The sequence below is a fragment of the Cherax quadricarinatus genome, chromosome 5 (genome assembly GCF_038502225.1).
Source record: "Cherax quadricarinatus isolate ZL_2023a chromosome 5, ASM3850222v1, whole genome shotgun sequence".
Classification (NCBI taxonomy): Eukaryota; Metazoa; Arthropoda; class Malacostraca; order Decapoda; family Parastacidae; genus Cherax; species Cherax quadricarinatus.
Window position 1 is genome coordinate 69,605,453 of NC_091296.1, and position 23,004 is coordinate 69,628,456.

The 23,004-nt window shown below is 38.8% G+C and overlaps 1 protein-coding gene across 2 annotated transcripts in view; it reads left to right on the forward strand.

The window, feature by feature from the left end:
- The window catches only part of LOC128684981 (alpha-protein kinase 1), a 65,905-nt gene extending 44,382 nt beyond the window's left edge, over positions 1 to 21,523 (forward strand). The window contains exon 4 of one of the 2 annotated variants that reach the window (XM_053771393.2): positions 15,959 to 21,523. In XM_053771393.2, coding sequence (XP_053627368.2) covers positions 15,959 to 16,213 — 255 coding nt within the window. In that variant the 3' untranslated portion in view covers positions 16,214 to 21,523. Of the gene's footprint in view, positions 1 to 15,808 lie in introns of both variants that reach the window. The other variant, XM_053771394.2, reaches the window with a different exon arrangement.
- The last annotated feature ends 1,481 nt before the right edge of the window (positions 21,524 to 23,004 follow it).

Genomic DNA, 23,004 nt, shown 5'->3' on the forward strand with positions numbered 1-23,004 from the left:
TAGGTTGATTATAAACTCCTTGCGACTCAAGAACTGCGCAGTCCCCCGTGCTACAAGAAATTCGTAACCTACCTTGCTCTTGTAGCGTGAGCTATGGTGTTCTTCACACCTTCGACAGATATCAGTGACTTGATAGAAGCTGAAGTGTCCTTGGATGTCCACGTCTTCCATAGTCTAGGAATACGCACACTGGTACACTATGTTCCACAAGATTTGTCTTTGTTGTTCACAATCTTATCACTAAAGAAGCTGATCACACTTCTCTTAAGTGTTTATTGTGTTTTATGAGACACTTTGTTCACACTAACGCACAGATCGTTCTTTGTTGGTTATCCTGGCGTCAGTGTCACTCTCAGTAGAGTCAAAAGTAATTTGAAGACACCACAGCACCCCACGTCGTTATTCCCGTAGCACAAAGAAAAAGCTGACCTAGTACTTTTGCTTCCTTGCCACTTCCTCGATGAAGTAAAGCAGAATGTTTGATTCTTGCTGTCTTAAGCATAGACAACAATGTCCACTATCTTTACTATGGTAATAAAGTGGGAGCAGGATTTTCCTTAATTGTCTTGCTAAGGTAAGAGATGAACTGTCTTTTATTAAGCTACACTTTGCAACACTGCAAGGAGCGTTGGTCGAAGCAACCACGTCCCATACTCATACTGCATCTGCTATCAATTACTTGCTGTAGCAGTAAACAAGATGCTTGCCCCTTCTGAGAGGGCTGGGCCCCTCAGGGATGAAAGGGCTGAAAGGGGCTGAAGGGGGCTGATACCCCCCTCCTGGAGAAAATTTCTCCACAGTCATCATATGCGGAAATCTGCTTTTTCATTTCTATTGCCAGTTTGTTTAGAAAATAAATTAATTTGAAAAAAGAACTATATAACATCCTATATTGAAATACTGCCCTGTTATCATAAAATTTATCACTATAGCATTGACTCTTTCTACTACAGCACTTGTGTTAATTTGTAATTGAGAACGTGGTGCATTATTTATAGTCTTTATACTATTTCCATTAACTCTTTGACTGTTTCGGCCATTTATATATGTCTTCCGAGCCAGTGTTTCGGACGTACATGTATATACATGTACTGTATATTCAATAATTCTAGTGGCTTAAAATCAAGCAGGAGAAAGCTGGTAGGCCCACATGTGAGAGAAGGGGGTCTGTGTGATCAGTGTGCACTGTATAAAAAAAAATCCTGCAGCACACAGTGCATAATGAGAAAAAAACCCGATTGTGTTTTTTGGATTAAAACACCGAATTTGAGGTGTATTTTCATATAGTATTTATGGTTGTAGTCTCGTTTTCGTCATCTCTTTTGATAGAATGAAGAACATATTACAGAAATAGTAGTGATTTTGATTAGTTTCACGACAAAAACGGCCTTGAAATTGAGCTCAAAGTAGCGGAAATGTTCGATTTTTACCAATGTTCAAGAGTAAACAAATCACACCACATGTCCAATACACGTCAACTGGGGAGTCTAATATTCTTTCACTAGTGCACTGATATTATTTATACCATTTTTACAATAATGCAGTAGTCTGCATAACAGTAAATCTCCTATTTTTGTGTGAATAAAAATCAAAATATAAAGCAAGAGTAATAAAAGAGGGGCCTGGAGACGTGACTAATGAAAAGAGGATATGTTATTTTAGTGCCAAGAATGTCTGCAATGTTTATTCTGGACCCTATTTTAAAATTAGCATCTTTTTTAAATTGTGTAAAATTGGCCAAATTGCCAATTTCTGACCCCTTTATTGGGCAGTTAAAATTGGTAAATGGGCAGTTTCTTGTGCTTAATTGATAGAAGAAATGGAGTTCTAAAGAAATTGCTATGAGTTTGGTCGACTGGAACAATGGAATTGGCTGAAAATAGGGCTCAAATTCAGCGAAATCACTGATGCGTATATATCACCAAGAATGTTAACTTCGCAGGAGCGTAATTCTGTAAGTTTTCTATCAAATTTCATACTTTTGGTGTCATTAGCATGGGGAAAAGATTCTCTATCATTTCATAAGAATTTTTTCTTTTTTTTCCAACAGAATGACAGTTTCAGAAAGGGGCTTGTGACAGTCAAAGGTTTAATACTCTGGAAATTTCATAATCATTTTATTTTTACCAGTATTCATAAAATTTTGTTATATGAATTATCTATAATTCATATAATAAGTTATGTATTTATCAGTATTGAATTCTACCATCCTTTGTTTTACTTCATGTGCTCAATTTATCTAATTTTTTGTGTACAATTTTTTAGTCATATTTATTTACTCCTTTTGCATAAGATTTTTGCATCATCCACAAACATATTCTTGTGGGACCTCACTAACAACAACACTCATGGTCTTTGTGGGACCTCACTAACAACACTCACTGGTCTTTGTGGGACCTCACTAACAACAACACTCACTGGTCTTTGTGGGGCCTCACTAACAACACTCACTGGTCTTTGTGGGACCTCACTAACAACACTCACTGGTCTTTGTGGGACCTCACTAACAACAATACTCACTGGTCTTTGTGGGACCTCACTAACAACAATACTCACTGGTCTTTGTGGGACCTCGCTAACAACAATACTCACTGGTCTTTGTTGGACCTCACTAACAACAACACTCAATGGTCTTTGTGGGACCTCGCTAACAATAATACTCACTGGTCTTTGTGGGACCTCGCTAACAACAATACTCACTGGTCTTTGTGGGACCTCACTAACAACAATACCCTCTGGTCTTTGTGGACCTCACTAACAATAACACTCACTGGTCTTTGTGGGACCTCACTAATAACAACATTCACTGGTCTTTGTGGGACCTCACAAACAACAATACTCACTGGTCTTTGTGGACCTCACTAACAATAACACTCACTGGTCTTTGTGGGACCTCACTAACAACAACACCCCAGTATCATTCATTTTTTTTTTTTTTAATCAGAAATCTCTCCTCGCAATAATGATTTCCTGTTTCCTCATCTGAATCATACGTTGCTGCATAAACCATTTCTGGTAAAACCAGTTCACTAATTATCGTGATGATTCCAATGATTACACATGTGCCAACAATGATAGGAGGAAGACTGTTCTGCTGAGGTAGTCACTAGTGGGGTCCCACAAGCGTTAGTGCTGGCCCCAACAACGTTCCTAATAAAATAGTAAACAGAAAAATGAAATAAAATTTGTAAATCTGTATGGATATAAGAGTGTTTAATTCAAAGAGAAAACAGTGCAAAGGGTCTTGTTTAACCCTTTCAGGGTCCAAGGCCAAAATCTGAAGTGGTGCTCCAGTGTCCAAGAAATTTTGAAAAAAAAAAAAAAATTATTTTTTCTTACAGAATTAAAGAGCATATTTTTGTGAAGGTAATAAGACAAAAAAAAAATCTGATCAGTACTTACCGAGATACAGTGCCAAGAAGTTTGTCAAAAATGATGTGGTGGCGGCAACATCGACGAATTCCACATACGCGCATTACATTATTTTGTGGTTTTAGTTGTTTTTTCTTTTCTTTTCCAATTTTTTTCTATTCCTACTAACATTTGGGGCCTGAGAGACCAATACTGTATATACAGTGGACCCCCGCATACCGGACGCATCGCATACCGTACAATCCGCATACCGGACGCTTTGATCGCAAAAATTTTGCTTCGCATACTGCCCAAAAACCCGCTCACCGCCCTTCGTCCGAGACGCGTCCAATGTGCGGCCTGAGCCACACTCACATGTTCCGCCGGTGGCATTGTTTACCAGCCAGCCTCCGCGGTAACATCCAAGCATACAATCGGAACATTTCATATTATTACAGTGTTTTTGGTGATTTTTTCTGGAAAATAAGTGACCATGGGCCCCAAGAAGGCTTCTAGTGCCAACCCTACAGCAATAAGGGTGAGAATTACTATGGAGATGAAGAAAAAGATCATTGATAAGTATGAAAGTGGAGTGCGTGTCTCCGAGCTGGCCAGGTTGTATAATAAACCCCAATCAACCATCGCTACTATTGGTGGTACAGCTGCTGCTGTACCACCGTCAGCTGCTGCTGCACTGTCAGCTGCTGCTGCACTGTCAGCTGCTGCTGCTGTACCACCGTCAGCTGCTGCTGCTGCTGTAGTACCGTCTGCTGCTGCTGTAGCATCGTCTGCTGCTGCTGTAGCATCGTCTGCTGCTGCTGTAGCATCGTCTGCTGCTGCTGTAGCATCGTCTGCTGCTGCTGTAGCATCGTCTGCTGCTGCTGTAGCATCGTCTGCTGCTGCTGTAGCATCGTCTGCTGCTGCTGTAGCATCGTCTGCTGCTGCTGTAGCATCGTCTGCTGCTGCTGTAGCATCGTCTGTTGCTGCTGTAGCATCGTCTGTTGCTGCTGTACCACCGTCAGCTGCTGCTGCTGCTGTAGCACCGTTGTTGGTGTGGCTTATTGAGAATACCAAGAAACAATTAACCCCAGAGGATTTGCCACCCCAGGATAACCCAAAAAAGTCAGTGTCATCGAAGACTGTCTAACTTATTTCCATTGGGGTCCTTAATCTTGTCTCCCAGGATGCAACCCACACCAGTCGACTAACACCCAGGTGAACAGGGAAAATGCCTGGAACTAGTGCTCATATTGGTGAATTTAGAGCCAGCAAAGGTTGGTTTGAGAGATTTAAGAATCGTAGTGGCATACACAGTGTGATAAGGCATGTTCTGGAAGAAAATGCCAAACAGGACCTACAGTACTCAGGAGGAAAAGGCACTCCCAGGACACAGTGTCTCATCAGTCATTGCTGCATCTTCAATAAAGGTAAGTGTCATTTATTCTTCATTTAGTAGAGTAGTACATGCACAATATATATTGTGCATGTACTACTCTACTATTGTGCATGTATCCTTCTCTTTGTGTGTAGGAAAATGTATATTTCATGTGGTAAAAAATTTTTTTTCATACTTTTGGGTGTCTTGCACGGATTAATTTGATTTCCATTATTTCTTATGGGGAAAATTCATTTGCATACCGAACATTTCGCATAACAACCAGCCCTCTTGCATGGATTAAGGTCGCTATGCGGGGGTCCACTGTAATGTATATATATAAACTCACTGTATTGAACACAATAACCACACTAAAGTTATTATCATATTATTGTTTACCACTTTTGTTTATTACAATAAACTTGCACAAATCTTGTATAATACTAATGTTCTATCATATATTTACATATTTACAATCACTGGACATGGTTTTAAAATTGCTGGAGCTTGTGGAACTCCTTGAAACAAGGTACCATGCACAGAGGCACCTTACATTCCTCACACATAAACCAAGTGTCTTTGCGTCTTTGTTGCCGTCGTTTTGTTTGTGCACAGACAATGCATCTCTTCTGAGCAAATTTCTTCTTAGTTGAAGGAAGCTGTATTATGAAATGATCACCTTCTCTCCTCAAACGCTTGGGTATATCCTGAGGAATTCGAGGACCATGTTGTATAGCAGGTGTTGTTACCTGGTACTTCATTATGAGTTGTCTGACAACAGACAAACAAAATTCACCATACGGTGGTCTGTTGCCAGTCTTTATTTGGTACATATTATATGCATTGAGCATTGAAATGTCCATGAAATGGAAGAAAAGTTTCATGTACCACTTGTAACTCTTAGAAACACAGTCAACAAAACCAATCTGCATGTCACACTTGTCAACCAAGCGCATGTTTTGTGTATAATCAATCACTGACACTGGTTTTCGAATACGTTCATTAGTCACTCGATCAACTTTGCCACTGTCTTGCATTTCATTACGGTGAATGGTTGTCAACAATGTGACATCTCGTTTGTCATGCCACCGTAATGCCATGATGTCATTGGCAGTAAACACCTGCACGTCATCACCACGAGCACCTGCGTTGAGCCTGGGCATATGTTTACGATTAGAACGCACTGTGCCACACACATCTGTCTTGTTCACTCGCATGAAATCACTGAGTAATGGGCTTGTGTACCAGTTATCGGTATATAATGTATGCCCCTTACCAAGATAAGGTGCCATCGTGTTTCTCACTACGTCACCTGAGATACCCAATAACATCTTGGTATCTTTCAATGTTTTACTTCCCGTGTATACAACAATATCCAACACCAGGCCACTGTCACAATCACAGAGTACAAACAGTTTTATACCAAAGCGTTTCCTCTTGCTCGGTATATACTGCTTGAATGACAGTCTACCTTTGAACAAAATCAAAGACTCGTCAATTACAAGATTCTTGAATGGATAAAAGTATATGCTGAACTTTTGTTTGAGATACATGAAAACATTTCTAATCTTGTATAACCTGTCACTTCTGTCAGGCCTGGTTTTGCCAGAGAAGTGCAACATACGTAAGAGTAAGATAAACCTGTTCACTGGTATGATTTCACTGAAGACCGGGGTAGAAATTAGCCGATCTGTGGACCAGTATGCTTTTATATTATGCTTATAGACGTGAGGCATAAGCATTATTGTTGCAAAAAGCAAATACATTTCTGCAACAGTCATCTCTTTCCACCTGTGTAGTCTTGACTGTGGTGATAAGATCGTATTTGCCATGGTGTACTCAAAATACTTATTACTTTCCCTGACAATAATTTCCATCAATGGCTGGTCAAAGAATAATTCAAAGAATTCCAGTTCATTGGCCGTGGTTCCAAGGGGACAAGTAGGTAGAATTCCACTTTGAGAATCATCAAAGTGGTGAGGCTTGGGAACAAAATTGGGATTTTGCTGCCAATCCCACATACGGTTTGCTGGTGGATACTGGACATCATAGGCTGGTTGTGCGGGTGGTTGTGGTTGTGGTGGGCTGGTGGCTGGCACTCTGCTTTGTCCTTGAACTGATGAGTCAGCAGCGTGGGTCCCAGCGTGGCCTGGTGAGTCACGCATGGCGGTGCCACTACCATCACCACTAACACCATCCACTGATGCCTGTGGCCTATCCATGCCAAGTGTAGCCACATCATCCTCACTATCACTACCTAAAACTGGTGTTGGGCCATGGGATGTACTCCGGGATGTACTCCGTCCCCTGGGCACAGCATAGGGTACACTACCCGAGCGCATGCGGCGGCGAACATACCGACGCTTCACTGGTGAATGTGATTCCTCACTATCACTACTCGATTGATCGTCGAGCGCAATAAAATCACAGTCCACGTCACTATCATCATCATTACTGAAGTCAGAGGCCTGGCCACGCGAAAATATTAGTTTTCTCTTGCGATGAGGAACAACCGACCGTGAGTCACGAGTGCCCACACCAGAGGTAGAAGGTTGAGGATTGTCAGGGTTTTCTGCACTATTATCGATATCCTGGTCATTCTTTTTGGTCACTAACTGATCAAAGCCGTAGAATTCGTCTTCATTTCCACTTCCATCAGTGTCAGAACTGTCAGATAGGAAGAGGAGAGTCCCAATTTTCCCGGGAGTGAGAGCTGACTTGCGATGAGGCATGGTGAACAAGGGTAACTGAGCCGGCATTCCCACAATGCTATGCGGGCGCCTAGATTTTTTGTTTATGGCGCACACCCACCACGCAGACCCGTTCTCTCACATGTAGGCCTATGAGCATTTTCGTGCTAAATTTGACGGCGCTAGAATTTTGGCGTTGATCTACGGTTTGGACACTCAACGTAAAGCCGTTGATCAACGGGACGGACCCTGAAAGGGTTAAATTAAGCAAAGGAAATGATAAATGGACAGTGTTATTTGGGAATAAATTCCAAACAAAAAAAATAACTCCTGTAGTTCAATTGCTAGCTCACTCAGTTCACACACTGAGGTCCAGAGTTCAGATCTCCTCCGGTACGGCTGGAAAACATTAGGGACATGTTTCCATAAGAAACTTGCTGTTCCTGTTCACCCATCAGTATAAAATGGGTATCTGGGTGTTAGTCGACTGGTGTGGGTCGCATCCTGGAACAAAACTGACCTGATTTGCCCGAAATGTTCAGCATAACAGGAGCTGTCTATATAGTAGTTTATATGTCAGCTAGGCCTGTATACCTTGTACATGTATGTGTAGAAATAAAGATGTTATTATTATTGGGGAGGAGGGTGCTGTTCTACTTGTTTGGGAAAATTTCTCCTGGAGAGAGAACATCGTATGATGACCCACTCAGTGGAGTTTTTGGTCATGTAACCAAAGGCCTTCCTCAGACTTGCCAGTCCATTATGTAAATAATATACAGTATCACATCATAAGATTTGTATCTTTTTGAACACTGGTCATCTCCCACCTAGGTAGGGTGACCCAGCAGGTAGGAAATGCATTCCCTGTCATTCATTCAGTCAGTCACTGTCTTGCCAGAAGAGGTACTAGGACAGTTTTCTTCTCGAGTAGAGTGGTAGCTTGGAATGAATTACAAGAGGATATAGCAAGCTCTTGAACCCTTAAACTGTCCAAACGTAGATCTATGTTTCCGTGTGTAGTGCTCCAAACGTAGCTCTACTTTTTTTATTTTTTACATAAAGCATAAAATAGAAAGTTCGGAACGCTATGCACGTGAATGTAGATCTACGTTTGGACAGTTTAAGGGTTAATCACTGGAAATTTTAAAAAATTATACGATGAGCAAATTATTGAAGATGTGACATCACGAGCATGGCTCTGCACCTGTAGCTACAAACAGTTATTTACAGATAAGTGATTATATTTCAGACTGCTAAAATCTCAAGAATATCTGATGTGCAGGGAGACATTGGGGCAATTAGAAACAAACTTTTGCCCAATATTCTCCAGAGTACGATACAGAAACAGGCTGATATAGCTTTCAGTGTATGGATGGTGAAATACTAAACAAAAATTGGATTATTAAAAGCAAAATTACTGATATACATTATGAAGAAATACTGAAAACACTGAATATGCTCAATTTGGAAAACGTGTAAATTTGAAAACAGGAAGAAATGTGACAACTACCCACACATAAATTTGAAAAGCAAAAGTAAATTTGTTAACGACATACATGTAAATTCATAGAAAGTTGTATTGGGAAGCTGCCCCAGTACAAGAAGTTGCCATAATTTCAAACTGAAAAAAAAAAAAAGGCAGTAAAATAACCCAATGCAGAAGCATTTCTTTAGAACGAACTTTAGTTGGAGGGAGTTAACACTGAAATTACAGGAAACTTTAGCAAATTATTTGACTAATTACAGAAAGTATGTACTACTGTAACTACTGATGACTGGACATCACGGACATATAATTACATGTACAGGTTGGCCATCACTAATCCAGCAGTCAGTAATCTGGCACTAATTTCGGCTAGCATAACTTCAAATTCCCGGGGTCACCACACCAACCTGCCACAACTGTTTGGTGGCACTACTTGCTGCATAAGTCATTCCAATTTCATTTTCTCAATTTATTGTTTTAATCTGCTCACTTTTAGCCCTAGCCATGGTTCCAACGAATAAAAGAAATGCTTCTCATTGTATAAAGCACATACAGCATACATTGTTCATAAAAGGTAAGATGGCTTTGAAGCCACTGTTGGTTGCCATGAGCTCAGCTCATTCATATGAGCTGTGACTGGTAAATTTGGCCCTACATATGAGAGAATAGGTCTGTGGTAAGTGTGCACTATATAAAAAAAAATCCTACAGCACGGAGTGCATAATGAGAGAAAAAAGGCAGCTGTGCTTTTGGTGTAAAACAGCAGTTTTGCTGTGTATTTTCGTATGGTTTGTATGGTTGTACGTATTCTCATTTTTATGGTGTCATTTGATAGAATGGAAGATATATCACAGAAATAGGTAGACAAATGACGTCACCATCAAATACATGTCCAACTGGCCAGTCTAAAATGCAGTCATGAATGGGTTGACATTATTTATGCAATTATTGCAATAATGTAGTAGTCTACATAACAGTAAGTCTTCTATTTTTTGTGTGAATAAAAATTCAAAATGAAAAGCTAGCATAATATAAGAGAGGCCTGGAGACGTGACTAATGAACAGAGAAAATGTTGAACATTAAAATGGTATAAAATACCGACAGGTTGTTAGGTAAGACACATATGCAACAGTTAGGTATCTTTATTATGAAACGTTTCGCCTACACAGTAGGCTTCTTCAGTCGAGTTGTCGAAGTTGATTGCAGGTCTGTACCAAGATACCCTTGTGTTGCAGTGTCTGACAGATTGAACATTAAAATGGTATAAAATACCGACAGGTTGTTAGGTAAGACACATATGCAACAGTTAGGTATCTTTATTATGAAACGTTTCGCCTACACAGTAGGCTTCTTCAGTCGAGTTGTCGAAGTTGATTGCAGGTCTGTACCAAGATACCCTTGTGTTGCAGTGTCTGACAGATTGAACATTAAAATGGTATAAAATACCGACAGGTTGTTAGGTAAGACACATATGCAACAGTTAGGTATCTTTATTATGAAACGTTTCGCCTACACAGTAGGCTTCATAATAAAGTTTCATAATAAAGTTACCTAACTGTTGCATATGTGTCTTACCTAACAACCTGTCGGTATTTTATACCATTTTAATGTTCAATCTGTCAGACACTGCAACACAAGGGTATCTTGGTACAGACCTGCAATCAACTTCGACAACTCGACTGAAGAAGCCTACTGTGTAGGCGAAACGTTTCATAATAAAGATACCTAACTGTTGCATATGTGTCTTACCTAACAGAGAAAATGTTATTTTAGTGTTGGGAATGTCTGAGTTCTTTATTCCGGACCTTACTTTGAAATTGGCATCTTTTGAAATTTGTGTGAAAGTGGCCAAATTGCCAATTTCTGACCACTTTATTGGGTAGTTGAAATAGGTGAATGGGCAGTTTCTTGTATTCAATCGACAGAATAGAAGGAATATAACTATGAGTTTGGTAGACATGAACAATGGAATAGGCCAAAAATAGGGTGTAAAGTGGGTGAATTTGCCAATGCTTAAACATCGCTGTTGGGTTAAATGTATTCTAACCTAACCATTCCGTAATTCGGCAAAATCACTAATCCGGCACCCTACAGGTCCCAGTGATGCCGGATTAGTGATGGCCAACCTGTACTACTGTAATTTTAGAAGGCTGGACACAGTACCCATGTAAACTATTATAATTATAGAAGACTGGATAACATAAGTACAGTAGACCGTCATTTAACACGGTAGTTACATTCCTGAAAACACCGTGTTAGGTAAAACCGTGTTAGACAAACTGAAGAACTTATGGAAAAAATAGGGTTACATTCCTGTTAGCCTCCAAAAAGCCAAGCAACTTTTTTTTAAAGCAACTGATCTTACAAAAATAAAAGTGCATATGTAATTGTAGTTCATTGTCGTGATATGTTACTGCTTAAGACTACAAATGCAAAAGAAATAATAGTATTTCTTACCTTAAATTGTGGGTAATGATGTTTGTGGATGATTGCGAAGAGTGGATATGCATGGTGTGACCCTACTGGTCTGAGGTGGATGGTTGTTGGTTGTCTGCAGAAGTGGATGGTAGAGGTTCTGGTACTAAAGTCCATGGTTTTATTGGAGTGTGCATAAATTCTGTAATGGATCTCGGGGCTCTTTTACCCAGCAGTACATTATACAGCTGACAATATGGCATCATCAGCTGGTCTAGACCCTGTTTCAAAGCGCTGCTTCTAGATTTGTCTGGGCCCTCTTCACTGAAAAAGTCTGTAACTTTACCAATATTATGGAAGTGCTCACGTAACTGCTGCAATGTTAACTGTTTTTCTGCATGTTCTTCTTCATCTTCTTCTGTTATCTGGCTGCCTTGTATCTGTGCATCGAGCTCTGCCAACATTTCCTCTGAACTCCTGTCTTCATCATCATCATTATCTTCTAAGAACTCATTCACATCTTCAAAACCATCACCTGGTAATCTCCTTGCCACCTGAACAATTTCCTGAACCTGACTCTCAAGCAAGGGAAAACCAGTCAAAGAATTAACTACAGAAGGCCATAACTTTCCCCAGCCTACATTTAATGTTGATTAGGGTACTTTATTCCATGCACTTCTAGCATAGCTGATGGCATCTGAAATGTTAAATTTATTCCAGAAGCTTGGTACTGCCAAGTTGGAGTCAGAGTTCATTGATGCAACTAGTTTTTTCATAACTTTTTTTTGTATAGTTTCACTTGAATGGCTTAATAACTCCCCAATCCAGTGGTTGAATTAGGGATGTTGTATTTGGAGGTAACAATACAACTTTTATATGTGAGGTCACATCCAGCAACCATGGCACCTACTGGGTGCCATGATTACTTGGCAGATTTAAGATATGGCAATTAAAATATGTATCTGAACAAATACAGCGAGCTCCTAGCAGAGGTTCATCCAACACGCGTATGAACCAGGCTGGGAGGGTGGCTGGGGATGGCGACCATGTGGTCAAAATTTTTTCCCCTCCCGTAGACTGAACCATGTTAAGTTAATTTTATGAAGTGTATAAAATTGTTCAGCAGTTGTTCAATCGTGCTATAACCAAAACGTGGCAAATGATGGTCTGCTGTATAAAATTACTGAAATTACAAATAAGTACATATAACTACACACAGAACTAAGATATAATCATCTCATTCAAACTGTGCTCATTCCCTGCATTCTTCATTGAATGAATTTATATACAGCCTCTCCTCACTTAACGACAGAGTTCCATTCCTATGACCACATTGGTAAACGAATTCGTCGCTAAGTGAGGAGCAAACTGCATATAATGGTAGTGGGTTTGTGTCAACCATGTTTGATATTGTTTTAATGTCACCTTTGCACCATTTATAAAATTTTTTGTATACTTCTAAATGTTTATACAGTAGTATACAGCCTCTCTTCCCATAGCGAAGTACGTACTCGTTTACCAACGTCTCAGACTTACGACGGTCTCTTTGACCAGTATTCATACCTAAATAATGTATATTAAAGCTGATTTCCTCTATTCTGTTTATTTAGTATCCAGTACACTACTGTATAAACATTTAAAAATATACCAGAAATGTTATAAATGGTGCAAAGGTGACATTAAAACAATATCAAAGATGGTTGACACAAACTACCATTATAGTATGCTCCTCATGTAGTGACAAATTCGTTTAACGACATGGTCTCAGGAACGGAACTCCGTCGTTCCGTGAGGAGAGGCTGTACTGTATATTGTAATAAGCAGAATAGAGGAAATCAGCTCTAATATACATAATTTAGGTAAACCATACCACGGGCGGGGATAGAACCCGCGATCAGAGAGTCTAAAAATTCCAGACCATTGCGTTAGCCACTGGACCAGCTAGCCACAATAAGATTCGTCCAACTAGGTACACCTTCCATCCGACTTACGACCGAGTTCGGTTCCGAGAAACCGGTCGTAAGTCGAAATGGTCGTAAGTCGAACTTTACTACTGAATATCAACAAAACACTTTTGTAATGACTTTATTTTATTGTTTTATTTTGGTATTTCATGTTTTACTTTACTTTTTATGCTGTTAGTACTGCATTTTATACTGTAAGGTTTAGGATAAACATTGTGTACAACACAAATAGTTGTTTATTTCCCAGAAATTTGGCATAAAAAACACAGTTGTAAGTCGAGTGGTCGTAAGTCGAGCAGGTCGTAAGTCGGATGGTAGGTGTATATTTCTACACCATAGGAAGGTTAGCATAGGCACCACTGTGACCGCAAATGCAAGTTTTTACAGACGAATCTCCAGCTAGCATGGCCATGATGAACTCTAGCTCAAGTCCCCTCAAACCCGTCAACATGACTCACGAAGTTGTAAAGACACGATTGCAAACAAACCATACCACGGGCGGTTTTACAAACGAATCTCCAGCTAGCCTATGCTAACCTTCCTATGGTGTAGAAATATACCTAGTTGGACGAATCTTATTGTGGCTAGCTGGTCCAGTGGCTAACGCGGCGGTCTGGAGTTTTGACTCTCTCTGATCGCGGGTTCTATCCCCGCCCATGGTATGGTTTGTTTGCAATCATGTCATTACAATTTTTTGAGTCATGTTGACGGCTTTGAGGGGACTTGAGCTAGAGTTTGTCACGGCCACACTAGCTGGAGAATCGTCTGTAAAAACTTGCATTTGTAGTCACAGTGGTGCCTACGCTAACCTTCCTATGGTGTAGAAATATACCTAGTTGGACGAATCTTATTGTGGCTAGCTGGTCCAGTGGCAAATGTGATGGTCTGGAGTTTTTGAGACTCTGATCGCGGGTTCTATCCCCGCGTGTGGTATGGTTTGTTTGCAATCGTGTCATTACGATTTCGTGAGTCATAATTTAGGTACGCATACTGGTCAGAGAGCCCATCATAAGTCCAAGTCATCGGTAAACAAGTACGTCGGTAAGTGAGAAGAGGCTGTACTGTACTGCAATTTGAAAAAAATATGTTTGGCTTCATATCACAAATCTTGTGAAAGTACAGTACTTGTTGGGGCTGATACTTTATTTGCATTTTATCTTGTATACATTATACAGTATTAGCAGACTATAGGAACCCTTTTTAATATGTACACTATGTAAATTTTAATTTCAGTTACCCATAATGTGTTAGGGATGTGTATAATAAAATTGATTCAATAACTGCTCTTATGAAATTTTTTATGTGTGAATTCTTTAAAGTGTGTGATACTCACATATACATTATATCTGTGCAATGTTACACATTCCCAGTTAGATGTTTCTTGCGAAAAAAAAAAATCACAAACAACTTCACTTTGTAGCGAAAACTTCAACAACGTTTTGGTCCATGCTGGGCCGTTATCTGGCCACAACTGTCTTGACTTAAGAGGCACGTAAGTTCTCCCATCTTCTAATAACATGTTCATTTTTCCACTATAATCTACCTCATCCATAATTACTATTGCATTTGCTTTGTCTGTTTCATAAGGTGAAGTCTAGGATCTTTCTTTAATTCATGGTATAACTTAACAAATCTTTGATGATAGTGGTGTAGAAATCTGAGCTTCGCTCAGATCTCCACAGCACAATTGTCTTCAAAAATTTGTTAAGTTGTACCATGAATTAAAGAAAGATCCTAAACCTCACCTTATGAAACAGACAAAGCAAAGGTGATATGAATTATGGACAAGGTAGATTATAGTGGAAAATGAACATGTTATTAGAAGATGGGAGAACGTATTACATGCTTCTTAATAATGGCGCAGGAAGGACTGAAGCATTAAAAGTTTCCTCTCCAGTGTCGAGTTATATTTGTAAATTGTTCCAGCCATGATACTGTGCCTTTTATTTTTCTTGCAAAACTAATTAAACAGTACAAGCTGTACATTTCTAGTTACCAAGACTGTACTAGAAGTGCTCACTTTTTGCGTTAAACTAATGCTGGGGTTTCCTCTTTTACTTCAGACCATGCACTTGATGTCTGCTCCAACACTAGGTCACACACACACACCACATGTCTACTGTAATTTTAGACCACACACATGATGTGTATAATCTAGGTCACACATCTGATGTCCACTCCAACTATGTTTTAAATATTTAATCTGTATTCTTATAGTCACAGATTATTATAACAGCAAGACTTCAGCCTAGTCATGATCACTTGCTTCCTTTAAAAGCATTACATCTTCTTTGAATTTCATATTTACATTGTCTAACCATTTTAACTTCTTTAGAAAAAGTTGCATTAAACACCTAACCTTTGACTTAGTTGTGCTTTAGCTTTTTTCTACCAATTAACAGTCTCTTACATTACATTTCCTTGTGCGTGATTCTTCTTATGCTCTGTTTTTTAATAAATTCCTTATATAAACTATAAACAAAGGATCTGTATCTTTCTGATGCATTAAAACTTAATTTTCACCAGGAAAAAATCATTTCCAAAAAGAAGGCCACCAAAAGTTTGGGTTGAGCAGCTATCCACAAGGAATATCCCAGAGGACCTAAACAGTTCTGGATATCCTCTTTAAGCAGCCAGCATCATTTGCTGCGTCTTCTAATCTTTGTTAAACTGCAGGTGCACACTCAACACTACAAGTACAAATCCACAAAGAATCGCGACGAGGAATTGAAAGCGGCCATGGAAGCCACTGCCGGTGCTCTGGATCCCAATGCAGAAGTGGTGGAAGACGAGGTCGAAAAGCTCTCTGACGAGGCCAATGAGTACAGGAACTGGTGCAAGCTGATGGAGCTCAATGCCATGAAGAACATTGGTGTCAACTCTAACACCCCTCCTTCAGAGGAAAAGAAGAAAATTGGAACTTCCAGTTAGTGTTGGTTGTGGGTGTTAGGCAGTGTTTTGAATGCATGCTTGGAGAAGGAGCTTATTGGTGGTACTAGTGGAGGAGCACACAGCCATGACACAGTCCTCAGTCCAAGTTAGACATTAACGTGTGTATGTGTGGTTCGCCAACCCTCAGGAAGGGACTTCTCTTGTGTTCATTGTGACATGGAAAATATATTCTAAGGGTTCCTTTCGTATGCTGAGGCAGAAATGTGAGTATTCTAGAAAGAATGTATAGTGTTTAGTTGCACCCCTTTAGAAAATGTGAGAAAATTTGCTAGAGGTACATAATATTTAGAAAAAAAATTATTTCATCTTTTTGAAACAGGAAGAGCAATAATGATAGTATAAATGTGGTAAGTTAAAATACAGGGCAGTTAACTACCTTGAAAGCCTACTTAGAATACAGTAAAAAAAATGGTTACTGTTTGAGTTACTGTATAAATGAAAAAAAGGAAATTATAAATGATAATCTTAAATCAAGATATATTGGTGCGATAATTATAAGTTAGTATATGAATCAAGTGTTCAGTGTATCTTCATGTAGTGCAACAGAGAAAGCAAAGCTAACCAGGGATGAAATAGAACTTAATACTATCACTGGACTGTCTGCCTTTGTACCTCTGAGTGCCATAGAACTGTGATTGTGGTGCAGATCTCGGTGCATGAGTCCATTGTGGACTTAAAAAAAAAACATTCTCAAGGCAGGGGTTGATGTTTTATATACAGCACAGGAATCTCAGTAAGGTCCACCATGCTCGTCTCCAAGACAAATGTGTGGGTGACTTCATGTTTATAGCAGCTTCATATCACATGTTTGTACATAATGACAGTGTGTGAGTAGTTAATGTAAGTGACCACCAGTGTTGTGCTTTGTTTGTCTAATTAATTATAGAGATTTAAAGTGTTCAAAGATAGGGACTTTTAACTTAGGTTTTTATTTGTACTTATGATTGTTTTCTACTACAACATAATTTGTGGTTTATAGGCTATTTTTTTTTTTTTTTCTAAAATAGTTGTGAACTGAAAGCATTTACATTTATGCAGGTTTTGTGTATCTGCATATAGCATTTATGAACAGCAGGTAATTTGCTTTTAGATATGTTGCCTAAGCTTATAGCTTCTATTATCTAATGCTAGAGACAAGTGTACAGGTGCAATGTAAGTATCTCGGTGCTGTGCTTCTTGGCTACTGTTGGTTACAGAGCAAACAGGGTGAATTACGTTAGGAGTTAAAGGTTTATCAGGTTAATTTTTATTTCTACAATATTTGATAAGATATTTATTTGCTTAGCTGACAGTTATAGGCAGTGTACACAACCTGTCTTTTCATCCCATAAGTTGATGAATGGTAGTAAATATGGATGAGGCTTGTAGTATGAATGATTTGTTGATGTGAATGCCATTGTTGTTGTCTGTGTGACTGACATATCATTGAGAACATCAAGTGATATGCACATACTCTAGACAGTTTTTTTTTTTTAAACAGAAATTCCACTAAAGGTTCCTAAAAATAATACTTAGGAAAAGATCACCTCAGAACATAGATATGTTATTGTTCCTTTAGTTTTCTGTCATCAGTGGATTTCAGTTGCCCGCTACTCAAGCCATTTTAGTTTACACACTGTTGTCCCTTTTTGCAGTCTTGTATGAGCACTGACTGATCTGTGGCCAGAAATATGCATCTGACATATGGCAGTCTTTTTTTTATTAGCCATTCTTTGATTTTATGAAGTGACAGTTGAGATCAGTGGGCAAGAGAAAATCCAAATAAAAAAAAACCAAAACTAGTATCAATGTACTATGTCACACTGTTCTTCAGGGCAAGGGACATTTCTTGTTCATTCCATATGAAAAGGACATGTCACATGAAACAGTAATACTGGTTCTGTTGAATATTTATTTTTCTTATTGTGAAAATATCATAAGGGTCACTATTTTCAATTTGCTTTAAAGCTAGCTATTCAGTCAATTTAAGGCATACTTTATTCATAAAATTATCCAAATGTTTACTGAAATTTCCACTTTAAAACTATAATCAGGTATCATGATAGGCAGTAAATTTTATTTTTAGAATCAAACCCCTTAGTTTTAAAGCCAGAAACCTACATCAGAATTTGACAATTTAGAACTTTTCCTCTTGAAAATTTACATTTGTAATTACTCTGTGAGAGAAATTCTCTGTTGAACTTATCAGTGATTTACATTTGACTTCCCAGGTGTGAAAATGGAATAACACATCAGCTGGCAAGGTAAACCTTAAATGACATTATTTCTTTAGTTTTAACATCAGAAGTACAGTATAGAGAATAAAAGTTTATCTCGTGCTACATTTCCATGACTGGTTTTGAGAGAGCTTCTAATTCTGCAACAACCCTTTCTGAGCCCAGATTTTCCTGTTGACTTCATGAAGATGTTGGCTCTACTTCATGAAAACTTCAGCTCCTCTTCTGAAAGTATTTCTTGTACCTGTTTGTAGAAGAATCTTCAACTACAGTTATTGACACTCAATTCTCTAATTTTTCTTAGGACATCTTTGCATTTTTTTTTACTGGATTTCTATACTTCTCTCTTTATCTCTCACTCTAGTGAGAGTGGTTGTAGCAGTGTGTGTACTAGAGACCTGGCCACTACTCTCTAGAGTACATTCCAGGTCCTTTGAGTTGTTCCTGGTTGTAAAGATATTTTATTGATTCCAGCTTGAGCTTGGTCTTGGATGGGCCTAAATATTTAAACTTTCTTCACCGAATTGTGGGTTAATAGTGAATTGCTCAAGCCATAGTACAGGATTGTGACTTGTATTTGGCATAAATGCAGAGGAGTTAATCATTGTTTTGAAGATTATATCTTGTGGAAGGCCCAATGAACCCTAATGGAAAAAGAAGCAACACTGCTTGAATTTCTTGAGATAGCTGAGGTTAATAATCCAGTAATCAAAATGAAGTAGTCATATTCTTGGCAGTGAAAGTGTCTGCCTCAATCTGCAGTTAACCTTCCTATTCATCATTTGTATGTTAACCTGAAACCGGGGAAAAACATATGGAATATTTATCCTGTTTAGCATCTTTTAAATTACTAGAGGTTTATATGTGTATTCTCAGAAGCAATACAAAAGCAACATATATTTGTGTAAGTAAGTCATCATTGCATCATTGAGAGAATCATTCATTCTGCGTTGACTACATAATATCAGAGTTATTAGTTAACTTTTTTTTTTTTTTTTTTTTTTTAACAAGTCGGCCGTCTTCCACCGAGGCAGGGTGACCCAAAAAAGAAAGAAAATCCCCAAAAAGAAAATACTTTCATCATCATTAAACACTTTCACCTCATTCACACATAATCACTGTTTTTACAGAGGTGCTCAGAACACAACAGTTTAGAAGCATATACCTATAAAGATACACAACATATCCCTCTAAACTGCTAATATCCTGAACCCCTCCTTTAAAGTGCAGGCATTGTACAGTACTTCCCATTTCCAGGACTCAAGTCTGGCTATATAAAAATAACCTGTTTCCCTGAATCCCTTTACTAAATATTACCCTGCTCACACTCCAACAGATCGTCAGGTCCCAGATACCATCCGTCTCCATTCACTTCTATCTAACATGCTCAAACATGCTTGCTGGAAGTCCAAGCCCCTCGCCCACAAAACCTTCTTTACCCCCTCCCTTCAACCTTTTCGAGGACAACCCCTACCCCGCCTTCCTTCCCCTACAGATTTATACGCTCTCCATGTCATTCTACTTTGATCCATTCTCTCTAAATGACCAAACCACCTCAACAACCCCTCTTCTGCCCTCTGACTAATACTTTTATTAACTCCACACCTTCTCCTAATTTCCACACTCCGAATTTTCTGCATAATATTTACACCACACACTGCCCTTAGACAGGACATCTCCACTGCCTCCAACCGCCTCCTCGCTGCTGCATTTACCACCCAAGCTTCACACCCATATAAGAGTGTTGGTACTACTATACTTTCATACATTCCCTTCTTTGCCTCCATAGATAACGTTTTTTGTCTCCACATATACCTCAACGCACCACTCACCTTTTTTCCCTCATCAGTTCATAAATCCATCCGCCGACACGTCAACTCCCAAGTATCTGAAAACATTCACTTCTTCCATACTCCTCCTCCCCAATTTGATATCCAATTTTTCTTTATCTAAATCATTTGATACCCTCATCACCTTACTCTTTTCTATGTTCACTTCAACTTTCTACCTTTAATTTACCTTTACCTTTACCTTTGATCTGTGTAATTTTCTTTTTTCCAAATGGTACATGTGTAGAACCCATGTACATTTTGGCATGAAACTAACATAGAGCTTTTGAAGCCTAATTTCCCAATATTTTAGTGGCATGATATTGACAGATGGTTAATTATGTATGTGAATGTTTTTTTTTTTTTTTTTTTTTTAATTTGCACACACATTATATACTTGGCCATTTTCTTCGGTTCCCCATTGCATTCCAGATGGGGTGATCTACCAATCCCCGCTTTGGAGTTTCTGACTTATCTCCATTAATTGGTTTACTAAATCTAAAAAAAATTGTCAAATGCTATTAGTTTTCATTCTAACGACTCATTCTTTGGACATGACCTTGTCTGTACCTGCATGTTTCTCCGCTGTTTGCTGATAACACTTTTAGAGAGTGGCTACACATTTCAGTAAATGTTCATTCTACATAAAATTGGAGAAACTGGACTCTTTTTTTTTTCTTTCTTTCTTTCTTTCTTTCTTTCTTTCTGCACTAAAAGATACACAAGTTTGTAGACTCAGTGGTTCTGTAAAGGTTCAAACAATCTACTCCACATTGTCGACTGCAGGAGCTCCCACAAAAACACTCACTGTTATTTTGAACATTTTCTCAAGTACTTGTTTTGCCTATTTCTGCCTTGGTATCACTTGTAATTTTTAGGGTGCCATAGGTATGAAGAATGACGTGGAAGGAGGGAAGATATAAACTAAAAGTAAATATAGTAGGACAGTATTTACACCTACAAGCCAAGGCACTTGTCAGCTGACTTGTTGAAGAATTAGACACACGTGCATCATCTGGGTATCTTTATTTATAGACGTTTTGCTATCCAGTGGCTTTATCAATACAGTACAAGGACATAATGTGAAGAATGTAGAACTATATACAAAAGATGGGGTAATCATTCATTTTTTGTATATAGTTGTACATTCTTCACATTATGTCCTTGTTTTGATAAAGCCAATGGGTAGTGAAACATCTACAAATAAAGATACCCAGATGTTGCACTTGTGTCTAATTTTTCATCTTTTTTTTTTTTTTTTTTCCAACAAGTCGGCCGTCTCCCACCGAGGCAGGGTGACCCAAAAAAAAGAAAGAAAATCCCCAAAAAGAAAATACTTTCATCATCATTCAACACTTTCACCACACTCACACATTATCACTGCTTTTGCAGAGGTGCTCAGAATACAACAGCTTAGAAGCATATACGTATAAAGATACACAACATATCCCTCCAAACTGCCAATATCCCAAACCCCTCCTTTAAAGTGCAGGCATTGTACTTCCCATTTCCAGGACTCAAGTCCGACTATATGAAAATAACCTGTTTCCCTGAATCCCTTCACTAAATATTACCCTGCTCACACTCCAACAGATCGTCAGGTCCCAAGTATCATTCGTCTCCATTCACTCCTATCTAACACGCTCATGCATGCTTGCTGGAAGTCCAAGCCCCTAACCCACAAAACCTCCTTTACCCCCTCTTTCCAACCCTTTCGAGGACGACCCCTACCCCTCTTTCCTTCCCCTATAGATTTATATGCTTTCCATGTCATTCTACTTTGATCCATTCTCTCTAAATGACCAAACCACCTCAACAACCCCTCTTCTGCCCTCTGACTAATGCTTTTATTAACTCCACACCTTCTCCTAATTTCCACACTCCGAATTTTCTGCATAATATTTACACCACACATTGCCCTTAGACATGACATCTCCACTGCCTCCAACCGTCTCCTCGCTGCTGCATTTACCACCCAAGCTTCACATCCATATAAGAGTGTTGGTACTACTATACTTTCATACATTCCCTTCTTTGCCTCCATAGATAACGTTTTTTGACTCCACATATACCTCAACGCACCACTCACCTTTTTTCCCTCATCAATTCTATGATTAACCTCATCCTTCATAAATCCATCCGCCGACACGTCAACTCCCAAGTATCTGAAAACATTCACTTCTTCCATACTACTCCTCCCCAATTTGATATCCAATTTTTCTTTATCTAAATCATTTGATACCCTCATCACCTTACTCTTTTCTATGTTGACTTTCAACTTTCTACCTTTACACACATTCTCAAACTCATCCACTAACCTTTGTAATTTTTCTTTAGAATCTCCCATAAGCACAGTATCATCAGCAAAAAGTAACTGTGTCAATTCCCATTTTGAATTTGATTCCCCATAATTTAATCCCACCCCTCTCCCGAACACCCTAGCATTTACTTCTTTTACAACCCCATCTATAAATATATTAAACAACCATGGTGACATTACACATCCCTGTCTAAGACCTACTTTTACTGGGAAGTATTCTCCCTCTCTTCTACACACCCTAACCTGAGCCTCACTATCCTCATAAAAGCTCTTTACAGCATTTAGTAACTTACCACCTATTCCATATACTTGCAACATCTGCCACATTGCTCCTCTATCCACTCTATCATATGCCTTTTCTAAATCCATAAATGCAATAAAAACTTCCCTACCTTTATCTAAATA